The following is a 20,980-nucleotide window of genomic DNA, read 5'->3' as shown; positions in this document are numbered from 1 at the left end:
AGTGTCTTCAGCAAAAGAATTATAAGGAAAAGGAGCTTGGAGGCTCAGCCTATAGACAAAAACAGAATTAAGAGACAAAACAACCAGTTGCAGGATATGACCTTATTTGTATCCTGATTCACAACAAACTGCAAAAATGTTTTCTAAGACAATGTGTGAATTATTGGGGAAAAAATAAACAAACGGTTGGATATTTGTTGATAAATAAGAAATTTTCACATTTTAAAAGGTGGGATAATATTATGATTGTGTTAAAAGAAAGTCCTTTTGGAGATAGATTCTGAAATATTGACAAATGAAATATACAGTATCCAGGACTTACTTCAGAGTAATCCAGGGGGGAGGATATAGATGAAACAAGTTGAATTTTTTGCTTAAAAATTGTGTTAAAGTAGAGAATAGAGATACAGGTAGGATTGATTTTTTTTTTTCCCCAGTAAATTCATTTTAGGAGGCCAAATATTTCTAAGCATGTGCTCAATGATTTTTTAATGCTGGTCTGTAGAGATAAAGCTATGAATAAGAGAGAAAAGAGTTCATGCTCTCAGGAAGCTGACATGCTAGAACCTAGAGGGATTAGGCAGGAGACAATAAGCAAGTGAAGTAAATAAACCTGAAAATATTAACTGGTGAGATGTACAATGATGAAAACAAGACAGTGTGATGGGACAGTGCCTGTCAGGAGGCTCATGCAGGAAGATTTGCTGAGGACGTGCAGCTCAGCCCGAGCGTGGAAGATGCTCTGTAAATGACACCTTGAATGGGAAGGTCTGGGGAAGATTCAGGCAGGGAACCAGCCAATGCAAAGGGTCTGAAGCTGGCTTGCTTGAGGGACAGGAAGAGGCTGGCATGACTGGAGTGTCATGAACAAGTTGATGCTGGCGGGCTGTGAACCACCAGTCTTAACAGGGGCAGCATCAGGGGTTCCCAAAACCACCAAGATGGGCTACTTTAACTGTCAAGAGATGGCTTTCACTGTCCTGTGTTCAGTTTGGGAAGAACACCCTGGTCTTGTATGTCTTTTTAGTTATGCTTTCAGTATCACCTGCCAGGGTGGTAACATTTGGGGGAAATCCCCCAAGAGATAATGCTTCAGGGACCCAAATTTTAATTCAAATTAGGTGGAAGGGCACTTGTTACAGACACTTGGATTTGTTGCTCTCTCCTTTTCAGTGCCGTTTTTGTGACAAGGCCTTTATGAACCAAGCTTTTCTACAAAGTCATATTCAGCGCCGCCACCCTGAAGATTCTCATCTTGGTAAGTCGTGAGCGCTACCTCAAAGATCTGTTCTCTTTCTGGTGCCTTTTTCTTTTTTCAGTGAGACATGGTCCAAAGCATCTCTCAGTCCTTTTAAAAGAAAGCGTCATGGTCCTTGTTCACTCAGTTAGTATTGAGCCCCTACTGTGTGCCATGCACTGCCTTAGGGCTCGGGGATACCATCATAAGCAAGACAGACCCTGTCTGGCTCTCTTACACCCTAATGGGAGGGATGGAGGATTCACATTTAAACAAATGAATGAATGATTCTTTTCAAATGGTGGCAAGTGCAATGAAGAACATAAAGTAGGAGAATGGGATGGAGAGTGACTCCTAGTGACTCTTCATTAAGGAGGCGCTATTTGATCAGAAACCAGAATGGTGCTGGGGTCCCAGCCTGCAGGAAATTTGGGAAATGTATATCCCGGGCAAGGGGAACTCGCACTGTGAGGGTGTGTGAGGAAAAGGCAGGGCACGGCATGTTTGGGGAACAGATAGAAGGTTGGTGGAGCAGGGTGAGCCAGGCAGTGGTGGGTTAGGAGGGACTAGGTCACATAGGGCCTTGAACGCCCTGGGTGGGCATGTGGGTGACTTAATAAGCGTAATGGGAAGCCACTGGAGGATTTTAAGTTGCGGGGACATGATCTGATCTGTACCTTAAAATGACCCCTCTAGCTGCAGTTGGGGAACAGACTGTAGGGGCAGAGGTGGAAGCAGCTGGGAAGGTGAGGAGGCTGCATGATAGCCCAGGTGAGAGAAGATGGCAACTGGACCAGGGCGGCACCAGGGAAGGTGGGAGAAGTGGAGACGGAGAAGGTTTATTCTGAACGCAGAGGCCACAGAGATGTGACTCAACATGAGAGCAAGAGATGAAGCAAAGATGATCCTGGGCTTTTGTCCTATACATTTGGGTGAATGGCTGTCACGTTTCCTGAGGGACAGACCAGGAGTGGAGCAGATAGATTGAGGGAGGAAGGAGAATGGAGAATTTGTGTTGGCCGCGGGTACAACTAAGTCACACGTACAGTTGCCATGCAAGTGGAGATGCTGAGGGTCTGGAGGTCAAAGTGAAGGCCCAGGCTGGAGATAAAACCTGGGAGTCGTTAGCAGAACTGGGCTGGATGAGATCACTTAGAGAAGAGAAGATGGCTAGGGCCAGCCCCACACTAGGAGTTCAGGAGGAGCCCCTGAGGGAGTGAGAAATCACAGTGATGGAGGCAGGAGGGAGTCTGGGAAGTGTGTTGTCATGGAAACCAAGGGGCATGAGTGTTTCAAGAAGGAGACAGTTACACCGAATGATCTTGTGGCACAGAGGAAGAGGAAGACCTAGAATTGACCATTATTGTCACAGTGACTGTTGGTGACCTTGACATGTGACATAATTCAGTGAATTATTGGGGATGAAAGCTGGATTGGAGTGAGCTGGGAATCAGGCAAGGAAGTGGTCATGTCCATTACAGACATTTATTTCAGTAACGTTTGCTGGGAAGGAAAGCTGGGACAGGAGGCAGTGCCTGGAGGGAAATATGAGACCAAGGGGAAATTTTTGTCTTGTTTGAGGTGGGAGATACTAAGATGTGTTTGGGTGCCAGTGTGAATTAACCAGTGTATCGAGGGGGAAATTGAAGAAGCAGGAGATGGGAGGCTTACCATGGAACCAGGTTTCCTACTAATTTAAATGTTCTCAGGAGCAAAGAATGCAAGGTCTGTTTCTCCATGAGCAGATCAAAGCATTCTGCTGATTGCCACAGTAATCCACAGAAGTTCTCATTACAATCTTAAATGTTCTCGGTATCTAGACGTGTGTACTTCTAGCTTGTTACTCAGTGCCTGCTTTCCCCTCCCTTTTGGGCCAGTTTGTTTCCATTCCTGCCTATTTCAGATAAATAGATTTATTCAGGAAACAGCTAAACTTTGCATAAACAATACGAACAGCATAAAATTCCACTTATAAGCCATGGACCGCTGATACAATTTAGCAATGTATTGGAGAAATTGGGAAGATTAAGTATTTTAATTAACCTACCATTCTTCAGTGTGAAACTGACCTTCTTTCTCTTCTGTTTCAGTATCTTATTCTATCGCATACTCGTTTCAGAGAGTATTTCAGACTCTGAAATGAGTATTATTTCTTCAGGTCATCTTTGAGATTCTGACTTTCTACCTTGGTTTCCATACCTTTCATGTCTACACTCACAGACACATGTATATCCATTCAGTCATGTGTACATCTGCATGTAAGTACATGTACATAAGTATTCTTCCCTTCACTTGTTGCTCCCTTTAACGACTTTTCAGTAGTTCGTTTTTGCCCCATGGATGGGTTATGGCCCAAGTTTGCATTTTGAATGCCAGCCTCTGCTTATCTTAGCACAGATGAGGTTCTCAGGAGAGTTCGGTGGGAGCCAGAAGGATGGTGACCGTAGAGATTTCAATACTGTGGTACCTGCCGTGGAAGCTTTTGCTTCCCTTCTCTGACTGAGACAGGCATCTTGAAGAAGAGCCCAGGATTATTCCTTGTACCGTTTTTGCTCCCTGAACGGGCTCTCACCCTATCTATGTAGGATAATCCAACCTCAATCTAGTGGCTGAAAGAATCTGCTAAAAATAATTCAGCGCTCAATAATATGAAGGACTGAAAATAAATATTGAATAGTAGAGAGTAAAAGTTGGCTCATGCGGCATGAAAAAAGTAATATCCCAAGAAAAAGCAGTTTCCTTTGTCTTTGTCTTATCGGTAGGATGTACCCCAAAAGTTTTCAGATAGGTTTTCTAAGAGATGGTATTTTAACGAGGTATTTCTGTTGCAGCAGAGTATAAGACAAGGGCACAGACTGACAAGCTCCAGAATGAGATCGACATGTTGAAGGAGCAGCTGCAGCTCACCAGGTCTCAGCTAGAGGCTGCACAGCATGCCCATGTAGTCAGATTCTCTAAGGTATGCTAAATTCAGAAACACTTATATGTTGGGAAGGATTGGGGTTAATTCCTTGTAAATGTTTGGTAGAATTCACTAGTGAAACCGTCTGGTCCTGAGCTTTTCTTTTTTGGGAGTTTTTTGATTACTGATTCAATCTCCTTACTCATTATTCATCTGTTCAGATTTTCTCTTTCTTCATGATTCAATCTTGGTAGGTTGCATGTCTCTAGGAATTTATTTCTTCTAGATTGTCCAATTGGTTGGCATGCAATTGTTCATAGTAGGCTATCATGATCCTTTGTAATTCTGTAGTATCAGTTGTAATGTCTCCTCTTTCATGTATAATTTCATTTATTTGAGTCCTCTTTCTTTTCTTTATTAGTCTAGCTAAAGGTTTGTCAATTTTGTTTATCTTTTCAAAAAATCAACTCTTAGTTTTTTAAATCTTTTCTATTGTCTTCTTATCCTGTGTTTCATTTATTTCTGCTCTAACCTTTATCATTTCCTTCCTTCTGCTAATTGGGACTTAGTTTGTTCTTTTTTTCTGGTTCTTTGAGGTTTAATGTTAGGTTGCTTATTTGAGATCTATCTTTGTTCTTCATGTAGGCGTTTATAGCTATAAACTTTCCTTTTAGAGCTGCTTTTAATGCATCCCATAAGTTTCGTTATGTTGTGTTTCCATTTTATTTGTCTCAAGATGTTTTTGATTCCCCTTTTGATTTTTCCTTTGATCCGTTAGTCGTTCAGGAATGTGTGTTTAATTTCCAGTTATTTGTGAATTTCAATATTTCCTTCTGTTACTGTTTTCTAGTTTCATAACATTGTGGTCAGAAAAAATACTTGATATAAAGTGAGTCTTCCTGAATTTGTTAATACTTGTTTTATGACCTAATATATGATCTATCCTGGAGGATATTCTGTATGTACTTGAGATGGATGTGTATTCTGCTGTTATTGGGTAGGATGTTCTGCATATCCCTTTTAGGTCCATTTCGTCTATAGTATTGTTCAACTCCTGTGTTTCCTTATTGATTTTCTGTCTGGATTACCCATTGTTGAGAGTGGGGTATTAAAATCCCCCTACTATTATTGTATTGTTGTTTATTTCTCCTTCTCATTCTGTTGGTATTTGCTTTATATATTTTAGGTGCTCCAATGCTTCATGCATATATATTTACAGTTGTTATAGTTTCTTGATGAATTGACCTCTTTATCATTATGTAATGACCTTTTTTTGTCACTTGAGAACTTCCTTTTTTTTTTTTTTTTGCGGTACGCGGGCCTCTCACTGTTGTGGCCTCTCCCGTTGCGGAGCACAGGCTCCAGACACACAGGCTCAACGGCCATGGCTCATGGGCCCAGCCGCTCCGCGGCATGTGGGATCTTCCCGGACCGGGGCACGAACCCGTGTCCCCTGCATCAGCAGGCGGACTCTCAACCACTGCGCCACCAGGGAAGCCCCTTCCGTTTTTAATGTAGGTGCTTACAGTTATAAATTTCCCTCTGAGCACTGATTTGTCTGCTTCCCTTTTTTGGTACGTTGTGCTTTAATTTTTATTCATCCTAAAGTATTTTTGAATTTCCCTAGTGAGGTTTTCTTTGACCCATTGGCTGTTTAAGAGTATATTGTTTAATTTTCATACATTTGTGAATTTTCCAGTTTTCCTTTTGTTAGTGATTTCTGGCCTCATTCTGTTGTGGTTAGAGGAGATACTTTGCATGATATCAACCTTTTAAAATTGAACATCATTTTAAGGCCTAACATATAGTCTATCCTGGTGAATCTTCCATGTGCATTTAACAAGAATGTATATTCTGCTGTTGTTGGGTGCGGTGTTCTGTATGTTTGTTAGGTGGAGTATATTTGTAGTGTAGTTCAGGTCCCCAATTAGGAGAATAAAAATACACAACAGAAGGTCATCCGGAAATCAAAGGCTGATCGGACCAGACCTTGAATTTAGCTTATATAAAAATGTATTTGTGTTTATTAAGGGTGAGATGGGGCCACGCTACCCAAATTGGTATGGTATCAAGAAAGGTTCTTCTCAATAGACTTTTAAAGTATGTTTACATTTTACATATGATTGCATGCCTACTCTACAAGTTCACAGATCATAGAACTTTTGAGACTTTGGGCCTCTGTGTTTGTGCTTTAAGGAATGTAAGGACAAAAGGATGCTGTGTGCTGCCTTTGGTTTAGAAAAATCATTGTGCACAGACCTGCCATTATATGCAGTGTTTTTGCAACCAAGACAAACAGAAGAAGCCTAACTGAAATTTGCAAGTCTAGCTGACCCATCTGAGGTGAAACTATGTCTGTTTATTTACATTTCTGCATACTTGCTTCATACCAGAGCTTTGAAAGCCATGTATTAAATCAATTTCAGGAATATGAAATGCAGAAAACAAAAGAGGAAGAATTTCTGAAGTTATTTGATAGATGGAAGGAAGAAGAAAAGGAGAAACTAGCTGATGAAATGGAAAAAGTCAAGGAAATGTTTATGAAGGAGTTTAAAGAACTAACTTCTAAGAATTCAGCGTTAGAATATGTAAGTATTGGGAGTTCCCTGGTGGTCCAGTGGTTAGGACTCTGAGCTTCCCATGCTGGGGGCACAGGTTTGATCACTGGTTGGGGAACTAAGATCCCACAAGCCACGTGGCTCCACCCGAAAATACCCACAAAAAACGTTGAAAATAGGTAAGTATTAAACCTCGGAGTCTTCCTAGCAATGTTAGAGTTGTGGCCTTGAGAGGTGGCATTAGAGTGGCAGTGTGGCCCATGGATCCAGAAGTTCCTTTGTTGTGCCGTGGCCCAGACACCGCTCCTCCCTGAGAGTCTTGGGAGCTCAAGGCGTACGGAAGAGACAGCAAGTCAGAAGAGTCGTTTCCTTGAGAGTGGGAGCTTTGACCCCAAACCCCAGTGCAGGACACTTGGTACATTTTAGATGGATCAGAGAAGAAGGTCCCTCTTTCTTAGCTGGTTAGGTTTAGATAGCCCCAAACAATAACTCCCTCCCTGAGTTTTAGAGCTTTCCAAAGGAACTTTCCAGAAAGACTGACAGAGATTGCCAATGTGGGAGAAGGAAGCTGACCCAGAAAGACAGAGGGAGAGCCTTTGCCAGGCCCCTTCCTCACCCCAGTCCTAGCAGGTTTGAGTGAGCTGGATGTCGCTAAAGGCAACCTCCACTTCCCCGTGGGAGCAGCCCAGGTCACAGTGAAGCAAAGGAGGCAAGGGAAGAGTCTGGAGCTCCCTCTAGGGGCCAACATGTTTATAAACTAAAATAGAGGGATAGTTTTGGAATACTGCTAAGATCCTTCTCTAAAACGGCCTGAACCCTCTCACAGGGATGGGCAAACTATGACCTGTGACCCAGACCTGACAAACCACCTGATTTTGTATGGCTCTCAAGCTAAGAGAGCTTTTTACACTTTTAAGTGGTTGAAAAAGTCAAAAGAAGAAATATTTCACGACACGTGAAAATGATATGAAGTTTACCTTTCAGTGTCCACAAGTGAAGGTTTTTTGGAACACAGCCATACTCTTTCCTCCACACTTTGTCTCTGGAGCTTTTGTGCTGGAGCCATGGAGTTGAGAGGTTATGACCAAGATCTTCCGTGTCTCCCAAAGTCAAATACTATCTGGCTCTTTACAGAAAAAGTTTGCCAGCCGCTGTCACGTCTTTACAAAGCAAATGTGGCACGAGGTTAACAACTGGTGAAGGGGAAATGGCTCGAACCCATGTCCCCTGCATTGGCAGGCAGATTCTTAACCACTGTACCACTAGAGAAGCCCCATCTATTTTCTTCAAATGGCTTTTTTGAGATGTTTACATATCATACAATTCACCCACTTAAACTGTACAGTTCAGTGGTTTTTACTATGTTCACAGAGTTATGCAACCATCATCACAGTCATTTTAGAACATTTCATCACCCAAAGGAGAAGCCTTGTACCCACTGGCACTCCCTCCCACCCCTGGCAACCACAGGTCTACTTTCTGTCTCTATGCATCTGCCTGTGCTGGACAGTTCATATAAATTAAATCATATAAAATGTGATCTTTTGTGAGTGGCTTCTTTTCACTTAGTATAATGTTTTCAAGATTCATCCACACTGTAGTATGTATCAATATATTTTTTTAATTGCCGAATGATATTTCATTGTATCGATACACCACATTTTATTGATCCATTATTCGATGGACATTTGGGTGGTTTGCCCACTTTGGCTATAGAGCGTTTTAAAAATTATTATTAATAATAGACTATTTTTTGGAATAGTTTTAGGTTTACTGAACAAATAGTACAGAAAGTTCCATATAAATACCCCTCTCCTAACCCTGTACACAGTTTTCCACATTACTAACGTCTTAAATTGGTATCATACATTTGTTACAATTAATGAGCCAATACTGGTACATTAGTATTAACTAAAGTCCATACTTCATTCAGATTTCTTTTGCTTTTACCTAACATCCTTTTTCTGCCCTAGGGTCCTATCCAGGATACCTAAGTACATTTAGTTGTTTCTCTAGGCTCAGGCTTGTTTTTGATGACCTTGACAGTTTTAAGGTGTACTTTTCAGGTATATTGTAGGATGCCCCTCTGTTGGAATTTACCTGATATTCTTCTCATGGTTCGACAGGGTTTATGGGTTTTGGGGAAGAAGTCCTCAGAGATAAAGTACAATTTTCACACGTCATTTCAAGGGTACATACCATCTACATGGTTTATGACTGTTGGTGTTGACCTTGATCACCTGGCTGAGGTAGTATTTGTCAGGTTTCTCCCCACCCCACTGCCCCCCATTCCATACTGTGCTCTTTGGAAGGAAGTCACCTTGTGCAGCCCAGACTTAAGCGGTAGGGGACAATGCTCCCCCATCCTTTTGTTTTTGAAGTTAACATATTACCTTCTGAGGGTATTTACTGCCAGTAACTTTGGGAATAACCTATAAGCAAAGGGTAACATTAAAACCTTATGTCCCTAGTGGTCCCTGGAAGATGCTGGCCTCCTCACATCCTGAGAATCAGCTGCACCCAGTTCCTCTGTTTCTGGCACTGTTGCCTGCCCATTAAAGTTTTAAAGATCGATTATCTGAGATTAGAAAGTTTAGGTTTTCCTTTCCCTTTCTCTCCCAGTGCACGTTCTTTTGTTGGAGGTAATGAAACGGGAAAACCACTGGGAATGAGAAGCAGGAGAGGCCCGGTGAACGTCCAGGAGGATAGTCAGGTGCTCCCCAATTTTGTTCTCTGTGTCAGTCGTATAAAAGTGTGAACATCTCTACCAGTGATTCTGAATTTTATTTTGTAGCAATTGTCAGAAATCCAGAAGTCCAATATGCAGATCAAGTGTAACATAGGCACATTAAAAGATGCACATGAGCTTAAAGAAGAACGTCCTCAGCATCCCCAGGATTTCCAAAATGTGATGCAACTTCTTGATAGTCAGGTATGTAAAAGTGGGTGACTACTTCAGCAGAGACCTGATCTTTCTTGGTGAGGTAATTTACAGTAAGCACCATCTACAAAAAAGTGCCTCTTTCAGTGACGATGAAGGTGACTGATTCTTTTCTCCTTATCTCCTAACACATGTGTAATTCAGAATAGGTGTTCATTCGATACTTACTGATTGACTAATAGATGTGGATACAGAACAGTTGGCAAAGTTGTTTAGTTTTTCCTTGACTAATATCTATTTGAATTGGTTCATATTACCTTAGTAGTTATTTTTCATATTTCAGATGTAGACCCCCTTTCAAAAGGCATAGAAAGGCATATTGAAGCCCTGACGTTTTAGAGCTTAAATATATGGCCGCCTTGGCAAACTGATGGTCTTTTACATTTATCAAATAAATTACAATCATTTGGAAGTGGACCTCAGTAATCAGGACAGCCTTTGTCCTGGCTATTTTGATCACGCTGATTTAGGGGAACTTTTTTTTTTTTTTTAGCCAGGAAACATAGAGATTAAAGCTTATGGATTGAGGATTTTTTCAGAAAGCAATATTATGTCATTTTAAAAGGTAAATGTGTTTTTGAACATGGACTACTGCCACTGCTTCTTGTCTTGCCTCTCTCCCCTCAATCTACCTTTCGTGTTATAGCCAGGGTGATCATGTCACCATCCTGTCTAAAATCCTTCAATGGCTCCCCATCTTTCACAGAACAAAGTCTAGGACCCTTAGCCAGCATTCAGAGTCCCTGGGCATCTGGTCCTGCCATCTCCCACCATTCTTGCCTTTACCTTGACGCCCCAGTAGCCCCAAAGAGCTCCTGGTTCCCAGGACGAGGCAATCTGATTTTGCTTTTTCAGCTTTCTTTGTTATGCACCTTCCAGTTTTCAGGCCCTGACACTTATTCAGCTGGGATGGCATGTCTTCTGGAGAGTCCTCCAGGAGTTCTGGGTTATTGCACTGCCACAGTCCTCCAAGCTGGACCTGATCACGTGCACATTATGTGGGAACCCTCCATTGTATGTCCACCGTTCTTCCGGGCAGGGCAAGCAGGTCCTGTCTCTTAGTTCTCTCCCAGCCTGCCAGCGGCTGCCCAGCGAGGTGCCTGGTATGCGGTAGGGGACCAGGAATTGGGTCCTGAACTGAACTGTTGGCATTTGCTCCCAGCAGGCTGCTGTCTCAGTAGTTGAAGGACCCAGTTATGAAATCCTCAGGTCCCACCTAAATTTCTTTTGTCTCCTTCCTGTGAGCTCTATCAGTTCAGAACCTATGGACCCAGAAACGTTGATGTTTCCTTTTAGCTTCTGAGGTTAACAAACTAGCACCTGTTTTTTTAAATTAAGTTTTATTGGAACACAGCCATACTATTATGTACCGTCTATGACTTCATTTACATATTACTTATGGCTGTTCTCCTACCTAGTGGTAGTGACTGAGTCATCTGGCCCCCAGAGTCTAATATATTTTCTATTAACCCCTTAACAGAAAATGGTTGCTGAACCTTGCCTCAGAGTATAAGATTAAAACCAAGTGCAAGTGTGTTTAAACATTTTTGACTGTATTTATTTACTTTTTTAAATGCCTGCTAAAATTTTACCAAATAGGTGGTTGGGTTTCATAGGTACTCACTAAAAAGGAAGCTTCCGTTTGGAGTAGATGTCATTGTTACAGTTACACTAAATTACTCTTGTTTTACTAATTTTGTAGGAAAGCAAGTGGACAGCTCGAGTTCAGGCTCTTCATCAAGAACACAAGAAAGAGAAGAGCCGGGTAAGATTAAGAAACCAACGACCTATAAAAAGTGGGTCTTTCTGAAAAGAATATTTGCTTTTCTCTATAATAAAGGTAATGTTTATCCACTTAAGACATTTGTGGAGAAATATATAACAAAAATTAAAATTACTCATCATTCCAATACCATAGATAACCAGTGTTACTGCTTTGTTATAATTTCTTTCAATCTTTTTCCTATGCTGTAAATGTTGCGTTTCTATAAGTATAGAAACCCATGCATATAATATGTCTCACAGATTTTGAATTTTGCTTTATATCTATAACTTTATACATTTTTCATTTAATATATCATAAACAGTTTCCTGTGTTTTAAAATATTATTCAAAATCATGATTTTTTAATGGCTCCATGATGATCTCATGGCTGTATCATCAGTTATTTAATCATTTCTCCATTGTTGAATACATGTTTCTAATTTTTAAACATTACAGAGTGGCAGTCTAAATAAGTGTTGAATACAGGCACACCTTATTTTATTGCACTTTGCAGATAATTGCGTTTTTTACAAATTGAAGGTTTGTGGCAACCCTGCATTGTCAGATGATGCATTTTTTAGCAATAAAGTTTTTTGTTTTTAATTTTTATTTATTTTCTCTTTGGCTGTGTTGGGTCTTTGTTGCTGCACGTGGGCTTTTCTCTAGTTGCGGCAAGCAGGGGCTACTCTTGGTTGCGGTGTGCAGGCTTCTCATTGCGGTGGCTTCTCTTGTTGAGCACCAGCTCTAGGCACATGGGCTTCAGTAGTTGTGGCACACAGGCTCAGTAGTTGTGGCTCGCGGGCTCTAGAGTGTAGGCTCAGTAGTTGTGGTGCGTGGGCTTAGTTGCTCCGTGACATGTGGGATCTTCCCGGACCAGGGCTCAAACCCGTGTCCCCTGCATTGGCAGGTGGATTCTTAACTACTGAGCCACCAGGGAAGCCTGCAATAAAGTATTTTAAATTAAGACATATACATTGTTTATTTTAAGACATAACGCTATTGCACACTTAATAGACCACAGTGTAGTGTAAACGTAACTTTTGTATGCACTAGGAAACCAAAAAATTCACGTGATTCGCTTTACTGCTGTGATCTGGAACTGAACACACAGTATCTCTGAGGTCTGCCTATAAAAAGAAGGATTGTTCACATTAAAGTCATTTTAATGAAAACAAAAATGAATTGTAACACCTATTCCTTTTCCGCTGAGTACATCAGAAATTTAAGTGTTAAAATGCTTTTTACAGGGCTTCCCTGATGGCGCAGTGGTTGAGAGTCCGCCTGCCGATGCAGGGGACGCGGGTTCGTGCCCTGGTCCGGGAAGATCCCACATGCCGCGGAGCGGCTGGGCCCGTGAGCCATGGCCGCTGAGCCTGCGCGCCCGGAGCCTGTGCTCCGCAGCGGGAGAGGCTACAACAGTGAGAGGCCCGCGTACCACAAAAAAAAAAAAATGCTTTTACAATAGTGTAAAAAATGTAAAGTAGATTTATTTGGGATTTTAAGACAGGAAAACATCTGTTGATTTTTTCACTTTAAATTGTATGTGTTTTGTAGCCCTTTGTATCCCCTTTTGGGCAAACAACGTAGACTGGGTGGCTCATAAGCAACAGAAATGTATTTCTCATAGTTCTGGTGCTCCAGGAATTGGACAGAGAGCTTGTTAAAGGGGAGTAGTGTCTGGGCTGTGTGTAGATATAACGCCCATGTTTCTTTCTCCAGTCTAAGCCACCCTTCTGAGCTCCAGACGAAGTAGCCAGCTCTGTACTTGACATCTCCACTGCTTCTTACATGTAGCGTGTCCAAAGTGAAGCTCTTGGATTTGTCCCCAGAGGTGTCTTGCTTTTGGCTGATGGTACCCTAGTCCACTCAGATGCACTCCCTCAGCCCCCAGTTCCACGCTATCAGCAGGTCCTGCCGAGTATCTCATATACATGTTCTTCTGGACATTTCTGTTGCTTCCACCCTCCGCTGAGCTCCCACCATTTCCGAGAGGGCCCAGTAACTGGCTTCCCAATTCCAGCCTTTTGCTCGTGTAATCTGCTCTCTGCAGAGCAGCCGAAATAATCTGGCTGTCGGCCACCACCGTGGCCTCATCCTGAACCTCTCTCTGAACCGACTCTCTTTAGCTACGGTGGCCTTCTGGTAATTTGTAGAACGTGTGGCCTTTTTCTCCTTTTACATTTGTTTTCGCTGCTGGGAGGTCCTTCCACTTTTTTAAAAAAAAAAAATTTTTTTAATTTAATTTAATTTTTTTTTATACAGCAGATTCTTATTAGTCATCAGTTTTATACACATCAGTGTATACATGTCAATCCCAATCACCCAATTCATCACACCACCCCCACCCCTGCCTCTTTCCCCCCTTGGTGTCCATACGTTTATTCTTTACATCTGTGTCTCAATTTCTGCCCTGCAAACCGGTTCATCTGTACCATTTTTTCTAGGTTCCATATATATGCATTAATATATGATATTTGTTTTTCTCTTTCTGACTTACTTCACTCTGTATGACAGTCTCTAGGTCCATCCACATCTCTACAAATGACCCAATTTCGTTCCTTTTTATGGCTGAGTAATATTCCATTGTATATATGTACCACATCTTCTTTATCCATTCATCTGTTGATGGGCATTTAGGTTGCTTCCATGACCTGGCTATTGTAAATAGTGCTGCAATGAACATTGGGGTGCATGTGTCTTTTTGAATTATGGTTTTCTCAGGGTATATGCCCGGTAGTGGGATTGCTGCATCATACGGTAATTCTATTTTTAGTTTTTAAGGACCCTCCGTACTGTTTCCACTTGTTCTTTATGTGGCTGTCTCCTTCCCCTCTGATTTGGTTTTCTCTGTTGTGTAGCAAATTACCACAGATTTATTATCTCCCAGTTTCCATGGGATAGGAGTCCAGGCACGGCTTGGCTGGGTTGTCTGCTCGGGGTCTCACAAGCTGCATTCAAGGTGTCAGCTGCGCTGTGGTCTCATCTGGGGCTCCGGGGCCCCTCCCAAGCCCGTTCAGATGATTGGCGATGTGCAGTTCCTTACGGTTAGCCATGGGAGGGAGACCCCCGGCTCCGCCGTTCACAGGCTGGCTGTGACGTCTTCAAGGCCAGTAGGAGAGCATCTCTCTTGCCTTCATTCTCCTCCTTCAAGAGACCTGAAGTCACCCCAAGACCACTCCATCCAGGGAGGTGGTCCCCTCCCGTTATTATCCTCAGCGCTTCACAAGTGTGGCTCTCAGCACTGTTTTAAATACTTTGTTTACTTGTTTATTGTCTGTCTCTTCAACCAGATCACTAGCCCTGTGAGGGAGGGGCTCTGTTTTCTCCTCTGTTGTATTCTCAGCATCCGATAACGTGTCTAAAATGCGGTTGGTGCTTGTTAAACATTTGCTGAAGGAATGCAGAAGGTCGATAGGTGGCCAACAAGGGGATCACACAGCCTTTTTGTGTGTGGATGGGGAGATGCTGATGGTACAGTTCAGAAGAACAGGGTGGAAAGAGGTGTGTATCGGTGTGACGTGATATTTGAAGCAGGTCCTCTTAACCTCTGCCTTGCTGCCTTACTCACCTTTCATGCTTTAGGCACTTAGCCAGGTGAGGAGGGGAACGGCCAGTGACAACTTAGAGGAGTTGCTTTTCTCTAAGAATGTTGAATCTTTCCTTCGAGATGCTGTAAGGCAGTAGTTCCTAACCAGGGACATCCTTCAGAATGACCCGAGGCTCTTCCAAAATACAGGTGTCCAGCTCTCCCCGCTGAAGGCCTGCTTCAGTAGGTAAGTCTGGAACATGCAGAGTTTGGAAACAACAGTAAGAACACCAGCAAACCCCCGACAATTGTGCTTTGGATCCATGGTTTGAACCACGGCTCTTACAGTTTGAAGTTCTATTTTTATTCTTCAGGGTGTTCTTAGAGCATTGGGGTTTAGGGACAGAATTCAGGCCTCCTTCTTAATTGGGGGTGATTTTAGTCCTCGTTCCTTTAAGCCTCTTGTGGGAACGTAAGTCGCCTTCTGGCTGGAATACAGTGTACAGTATAAGTTGTAGAGGTTTACACTTGGCCACTGTGGGTGGTCATAGAGAGGAAGACCGACTGCCAGTGGTTTGGAGGAAGGAGAGGCCTGACCTGCTTGTGAGTGAGGCCCCTCACCCCACGTGCTGGGAGCGTGGAGGTTTTGTGCCACCGCCAGGCTACGCTGCTCCCTTGTCTGTTGGTTTTGCTTGTTCAGAAGCTGCGTGCTTCTTCCTTCATTTCTCTTAAACCCTAACAGAGAGGCAGGTTCAATAAGGTTTAGTAATCTGTGCCTGAGACCAAACTATTAATTATTCCACATGATTGGTGCCTCCTGTTCCTACAATGCACATATTGTATTTCTCTGTTTAAGGGAAGTTGCGTTTGCCAACTTTTTATTGCTTTACCTAGATTCTTGGCAGTCTTTTTTTGGTTTTGTTTTTAAATAACATTGGTAGGAGTTCAAAGGGAACCACAGATAAATGATGGCATGCCCTTTTCCACCCAACAGAAGACTCTTAGAGCTTGGGAGGTTGTAGAATGGTCACGCAGTGGAAGGAGAGGAGGATGGAGTAATGTGGCTGGTAGAGAAAAAGTGGAAAACTTGAAATGGTAGAAGGTCACAAGAAATGAGCTCCAGGGCCACAGGCCTTTTGAAATAGTTTCTGGCTCTCTCTTTCTTAGACTATCACATTTTCTGGTCAATTCTCAATTCCAGTATCAAAATGATGCCATCCCTTAGTTTTTCTTACGTACCCTTTCTGCTTGGGCCCTGCAGTGAGTCCCCATATTGCTGATTCTCAGCCTCCGCCCAGAGCCCTGTACGTTTTTATTGGCTTTTCCTTCTGTTTTCCAACTCCAGATTTCCCAAACTGCTTTTGGGGGTACTCTTCCAGCAGTCTGTAAAAATGTGGGGAAGGTTCCTGACAGTGTCCTCCTGGGGGGAGATTCTTAGCATCCACTGGGATATGTAGGGTTCTTTTTAGTCCTTACTCAGGAAACCCTTTTAACTTGGTTCAACCTATTGTTTGTCCGGCCTTATGTGAGCACAGAGCGCTTCAGAGAGAAGACCCTGCAGTGTATGGATTGAGAGCATTAACTTTTTGTTGTTATTTTATTGTTTTTCTGTTCAATGTAAGTGGATTATTTTTAGAGTAATTTTACGTTCACAGCAACGTTGAGGAGAAAATACACAGCGTTCCCAGATACCCCCTGCCCACCCTGTATGCACAGCCTTCGCCATTATCAACACTCTGCACCGGAGTGGTACACTGGTTACAATTGATGAACCTACACTGACATGTCATTATCCCCCAAAGTCCACAGTTTACATTAGGGTTCCCTCTTGAGTTGTACATTCTATGGATTTTGACAAATGTATAGTGACGTGCAGCCATCATTATGGTCTCATACAGGACACTGACCTAAAAATCCTCTGTGCTCTGCCTGTTCATCCCTCCCTCCCTCCCCTCAACCCCTGATTCTTTTTACTGTCTCCATAATTTTGCCTTTTTCAGAATGTCATATAGTTGGAATCATACAGTATGTAGCCTTCTCAGATTGGCTTCTTTCACTCAACAGTATGCCTTTAAGCTTCCTCCAAGTCTTTTCATGGTTCGGTAGCTCATTTCTTTATAATGTTGAATAACATTCCATTGTTTGTATGGACCACAGCTTATGTATCTCTTCACCTACTGAAGGACACCTTGGTTGCTTCCAGGTTTTGGCAATTATGAATAAAGCTGCTATAGACATCCGTGTACAGTTTTCGTGTGGACATAGGTTTTTGGCTCCTTTGCGTAAATGCCAAGGAGTACAGTTGCTGGATCGTTTGGTAGAAGTATGTTTAGTTTTGTAAGAAACTGCCAGACTGCCTTCCACGTGGCTGTAGCGCTCTGCATCCCCACCAGCAATGGATGAGAGTTCTTGCTGCTCCGCATCCTTGTCAGCATTTGATATTGGCAAGCTCTGGATTTTGGCCATTCTGATAGGTACATTTTTGTTACTTTTTGATTTGGTGATTTCTTTCTTTCTCTCTTTTTTTTTTTTTATTTGCGGTACGTGGGCCTCTCACTGCTGTGGCCTCTCCCATTGCGGAGCACAGGCTCCGGACGTGCAGGCTCAGCAGCCATGGCTCACGGGCCCAGCCGCTCCGCGGCATGTGGGATCCTCCCGGACCGGGGCACAAACCCGTGTCCCATGCATCAGCAGGCGGACTCTCAACCACTGCGCCACCAGGGAAGCCCTTTTCTTTTTTCATTTATTTAAGTTTATTTATTTTTGGCTGTGTTGGATCTTGGTTACTGCGCGCGGGCTTTCTCTAGTTGCGCTGAATGGGGGCTACTCTTCAATGTGGTGCCCGGGCTTCTCACTGCGGTGGCTTCTCTTGTAGCGGAGCACAGGGTCTAGGCGCACGGGCTTCAGTAGTTGTGGCTCGCCGGCTCTAGAGCACAAGCTCAGTAGTTTTGACACATGGGCTTAGTTGCTCCACGGCATGTGGGATCTTCCCGGACCAGGGGTCCAGCCTGTGTCCCCTGCATTGGCAGGTGGATTCTCAACCACTGCACCACCAGGGAAGCCCGCAAGTACAGTTCATTAATGCGTTTCATGACATAGACTAAGTTTGAAAGCGTTGACTTTGAAGACAGGAAAGTTCAAGTCTGGGCTCTTCCCGCTCAAGTTGTCTGCGTTTGGGTCAGCTACTTACCTCTCTAGACTTGAGTTTCCCCATCTGAACAACGAGGTCAAAGCTTGGATCCATGAGGCTGTGGTGTGGATTCAACAAGATGAAATGCTTAACGCAACCTCTACACGTGTTGAGTGTCCGTTAAAAAAAAACCTCGCCAGTTAGGAAATGCTGCTCCAGGCACTCTCTGTGCTTCTCTCAGACACAGTTACCCCCGTTTATTTGACCTGCACATCCCTGTCTCTGTTTCCAGGCCGTAGGCTTGGAATGTCCTTAGTGCCATTTACCAAGGGTATTTTCTCTTCTGTTTAAGCAACTTCCGAAGTTGTTTTAAGAATGTTTCCTTAAATTATTGAAAACAAATTCTTCTTGAATTCTTGTCCAGTATTTGATCTTCCCTGAGGTTAAGTCTCAAAAGATGAATCTGTGCATCTTTGGATCTGTTCTCTGCTTCTCTTCCTTCTGTTCCCTCCCTCTCTCCCTTCCCCCTCCCCCTCCCCCTCCCTCCCTTCCTCTTTTCCTCTACCCCCAACGCCCTCCACCTCCCATTTCTCAGTAAATATTTATTGAGAACCTGCTAAGATCCAGAGACCGTGCTAGTTGCTGGGCATATAAAATAATTCAGGTGGGCTCTCCGGCCCAGGGAGTGCACTTTCCAGCTGGGATGATGCATGTGGATGTGTGAGAACAGTACTGCTTGGGGTTGGAGCTGCTCTGAGGGAGAAGCCTTGATCCTTATCCTTGCTCATCCCTGTGTGATTTCATGTAACGGCTCAGGTTCCCTCCGCTGTTCACATCATCAGTGTTGGCTTTCTTGGGCCATGAGCTCCCTGGGAACAGAGATGAAGCCCAGGACCAGGGCCTTCATACACGGTGATCAGAGGGTTATTCAGTGTGTAGGTAACATAGGCCAGCAAGAAGGTACGGCATGTATATACAAACTGCCAAAAGAAGAAATTTACATGCAGTTTGCAGATGAATGCCTTTCTTCATTGGTTTTTCCAGCTCCTGTCACATATAGAGAAACTTCGAACCTCAATGATAGATGATCTAAATGCAAGTAATGTGTTCTACAAGAAAAGGATAGAAGAGCTAGGGCAGAGGCTCCAGGAGCAGAAGGAGCTGATCATCACTCAGAGACAACAGGTATTTTGGAGTATATATTGGCACCGTTTTTATGTAAACAGTGCAGTTTATCTAAGAACATGTGTTTTTATTTTAGAGCACTTGTAAGATGGATAAGATAAAGAAGATAGAATATTTTTTTCCCTGTGGTTGTTTGTATAAGTAAATAAAATAATGTTTAAAGGTATTTTAAAATACCGTAGAGCAATCAGATTTATTCAGTTAGAATTCAGAATAAATGTGAAGGTAGCTAAAATTTCTTTTTGTAATTCCTTACCAAAAGAAGCAGCTGAATCCAAATGTTGCTTTTATAAAACATTTGCCTCCATGTCGTTAAAGTCCACATGTCCTGTGTCTTTGGAGGATTTAGTGAAAAGGTTCATTTACTGAGTACAGTGTCTGTCCATTATCCAGTATGTCCCTGTCTAGTTCAAACATGGATCACTGAAAGACTGTTCTTCTTTGCAGATTAAAGAGTTTACCAGTAAACCATTAAACAGTGTCAGTGAACCCAGAGGTAAGTGGACCAGGATCCCAGCGCTGGAGGCAAGGCGGGCCTCCCTAACCGTGTGCTGGACTTCAGAAGAATGTTGGGCCGCGATGGTTCATGAGTGCTAAGATGTGCTAAGCTGTGCTAACCACAACCCAGAGAGTTGAAGAATTTTAAATACCTAAACTGTCATAGAATGGTCTCGTATCCTTTTTATCAGAGTATCGTCATGCACATAATACATGCTTAGTAAGTACCTCTGGATGGATGTGCAATAAGACGCCTTATGATTAAAAGTACGGAGTCTGGGGGCAGACCGGGTTCAACTCCCATCTCTGGCACTATGTAACTTTGTGAGTCTCTGCCCCGGTTTCCTCAGCTCTAAAGCTGGAATATCGGTAGTAATTACATCATAGGCTTGTTACAAGGATGACATGGGAGAACATGTATAAAGAGCACCTGTTAAACACTCATGAGTGTTGGCTATCGTTATTAATATTAAGCTCTTAATTATCCTAAAGTGCTGTAGTGGCTTGCTGCACGATTCTGCATTGTGGTAGGCTGGGGTTAAGGGTTTGTTCCAAGTATAGTGGGGGATATACAACCTACTGATGGTAGCAGTGATAGCCATCCACCTCCGTATCATTCAAGAGCTAGTCTAGAAGGGGGGCTGGGAGCCAGAAGTGCAGGGTCTCCCAATACAGCGTAAAGCTTGTCTTTTGCCTGGTTTTCTTCCGAGTGATCCCAGTCTTGGTTCCTGTACATCTCAGGTTATTAAGGCATCTTTGTTTACTTGAGGGATGCCAACTGGGGATTGATAGTGGGTGTTATGAGCTGGGTTTCCTCCCTGTTTCTGGGGGCCATGGGAGATACGCGCATATCTCGGAAATATTGCAGGTTCAGTTCCAGACCACTGCAATTAAGCCAATAATCACAATAAAGTGAGTCACACAAATTTTTTTGGTTTCCCAGTGCATAATAAAAGTTAATGTTTATACTATACTGTAGTCTATTAAGCATACAATAGCATTATGTCTAAAAAAATGCACATACCTTAATTAAAAAATACTGTATTGCTAAAAATGCTAACCATCACCTGACAACGCAGGGTTGCCACAAACCTTCAATTGGTTAAAAATGCAGCATCTTCGAAATACAATAAAGTGCAATAAGATGAGGAATGCCTGGACATTGACCTACACACTTGTTTCCCTCGTTTTGAGATAAAGGTTTGGGAAGGGTGGTGGTTCCCTATAACTTCTCTTGGA

The 20,980-nt window shown here is 42.9% G+C and overlaps 1 protein-coding gene across 6 annotated transcripts in view; it reads left to right on the top strand.

The window, feature by feature from the left end:
• Positions 1–20,980, top strand: part of DZIP1 (DAZ interacting zinc finger protein 1) — a 53,028-nt gene that overhangs the window by 7,930 nt on the left and 24,118 nt on the right. For 5 of the 6 annotated variants that reach the window (XM_060287765.2, XM_060287764.2, XM_060287766.2 and 2 more), the window contains 7 exons: positions 1,174–1,258; positions 4,069–4,196; positions 6,566–6,727; positions 9,492–9,629; positions 11,341–11,403; positions 19,103–19,243; positions 19,691–19,739. In XM_060287765.2, coding sequence (XP_060143748.1) covers positions 1,174–1,258; positions 4,069–4,196; positions 6,566–6,727; positions 9,492–9,629; positions 11,341–11,403; positions 19,103–19,243; positions 19,691–19,739 — 766 coding nt within the window. The remainder of the gene's footprint in view (positions 1–1,173; positions 1,259–4,068; positions 4,197–6,565; positions 6,728–9,491; positions 9,630–11,340; positions 11,404–19,102; positions 19,244–19,690; positions 19,740–20,980) is intronic. The other variant, XM_030856898.3, reaches the window with a different exon arrangement.

This window comes from Globicephala melas, chromosome 18 (genome assembly GCF_963455315.2).
Source record: "Globicephala melas chromosome 18, mGloMel1.2, whole genome shotgun sequence".
NCBI classification, from domain to species: Eukaryota; Metazoa; Chordata; class Mammalia; order Artiodactyla; family Delphinidae; genus Globicephala; species Globicephala melas.
Note: the sequence above shows the minus strand (reverse complement) of the source record. Positions and strands in the feature narration are given on the sequence as shown.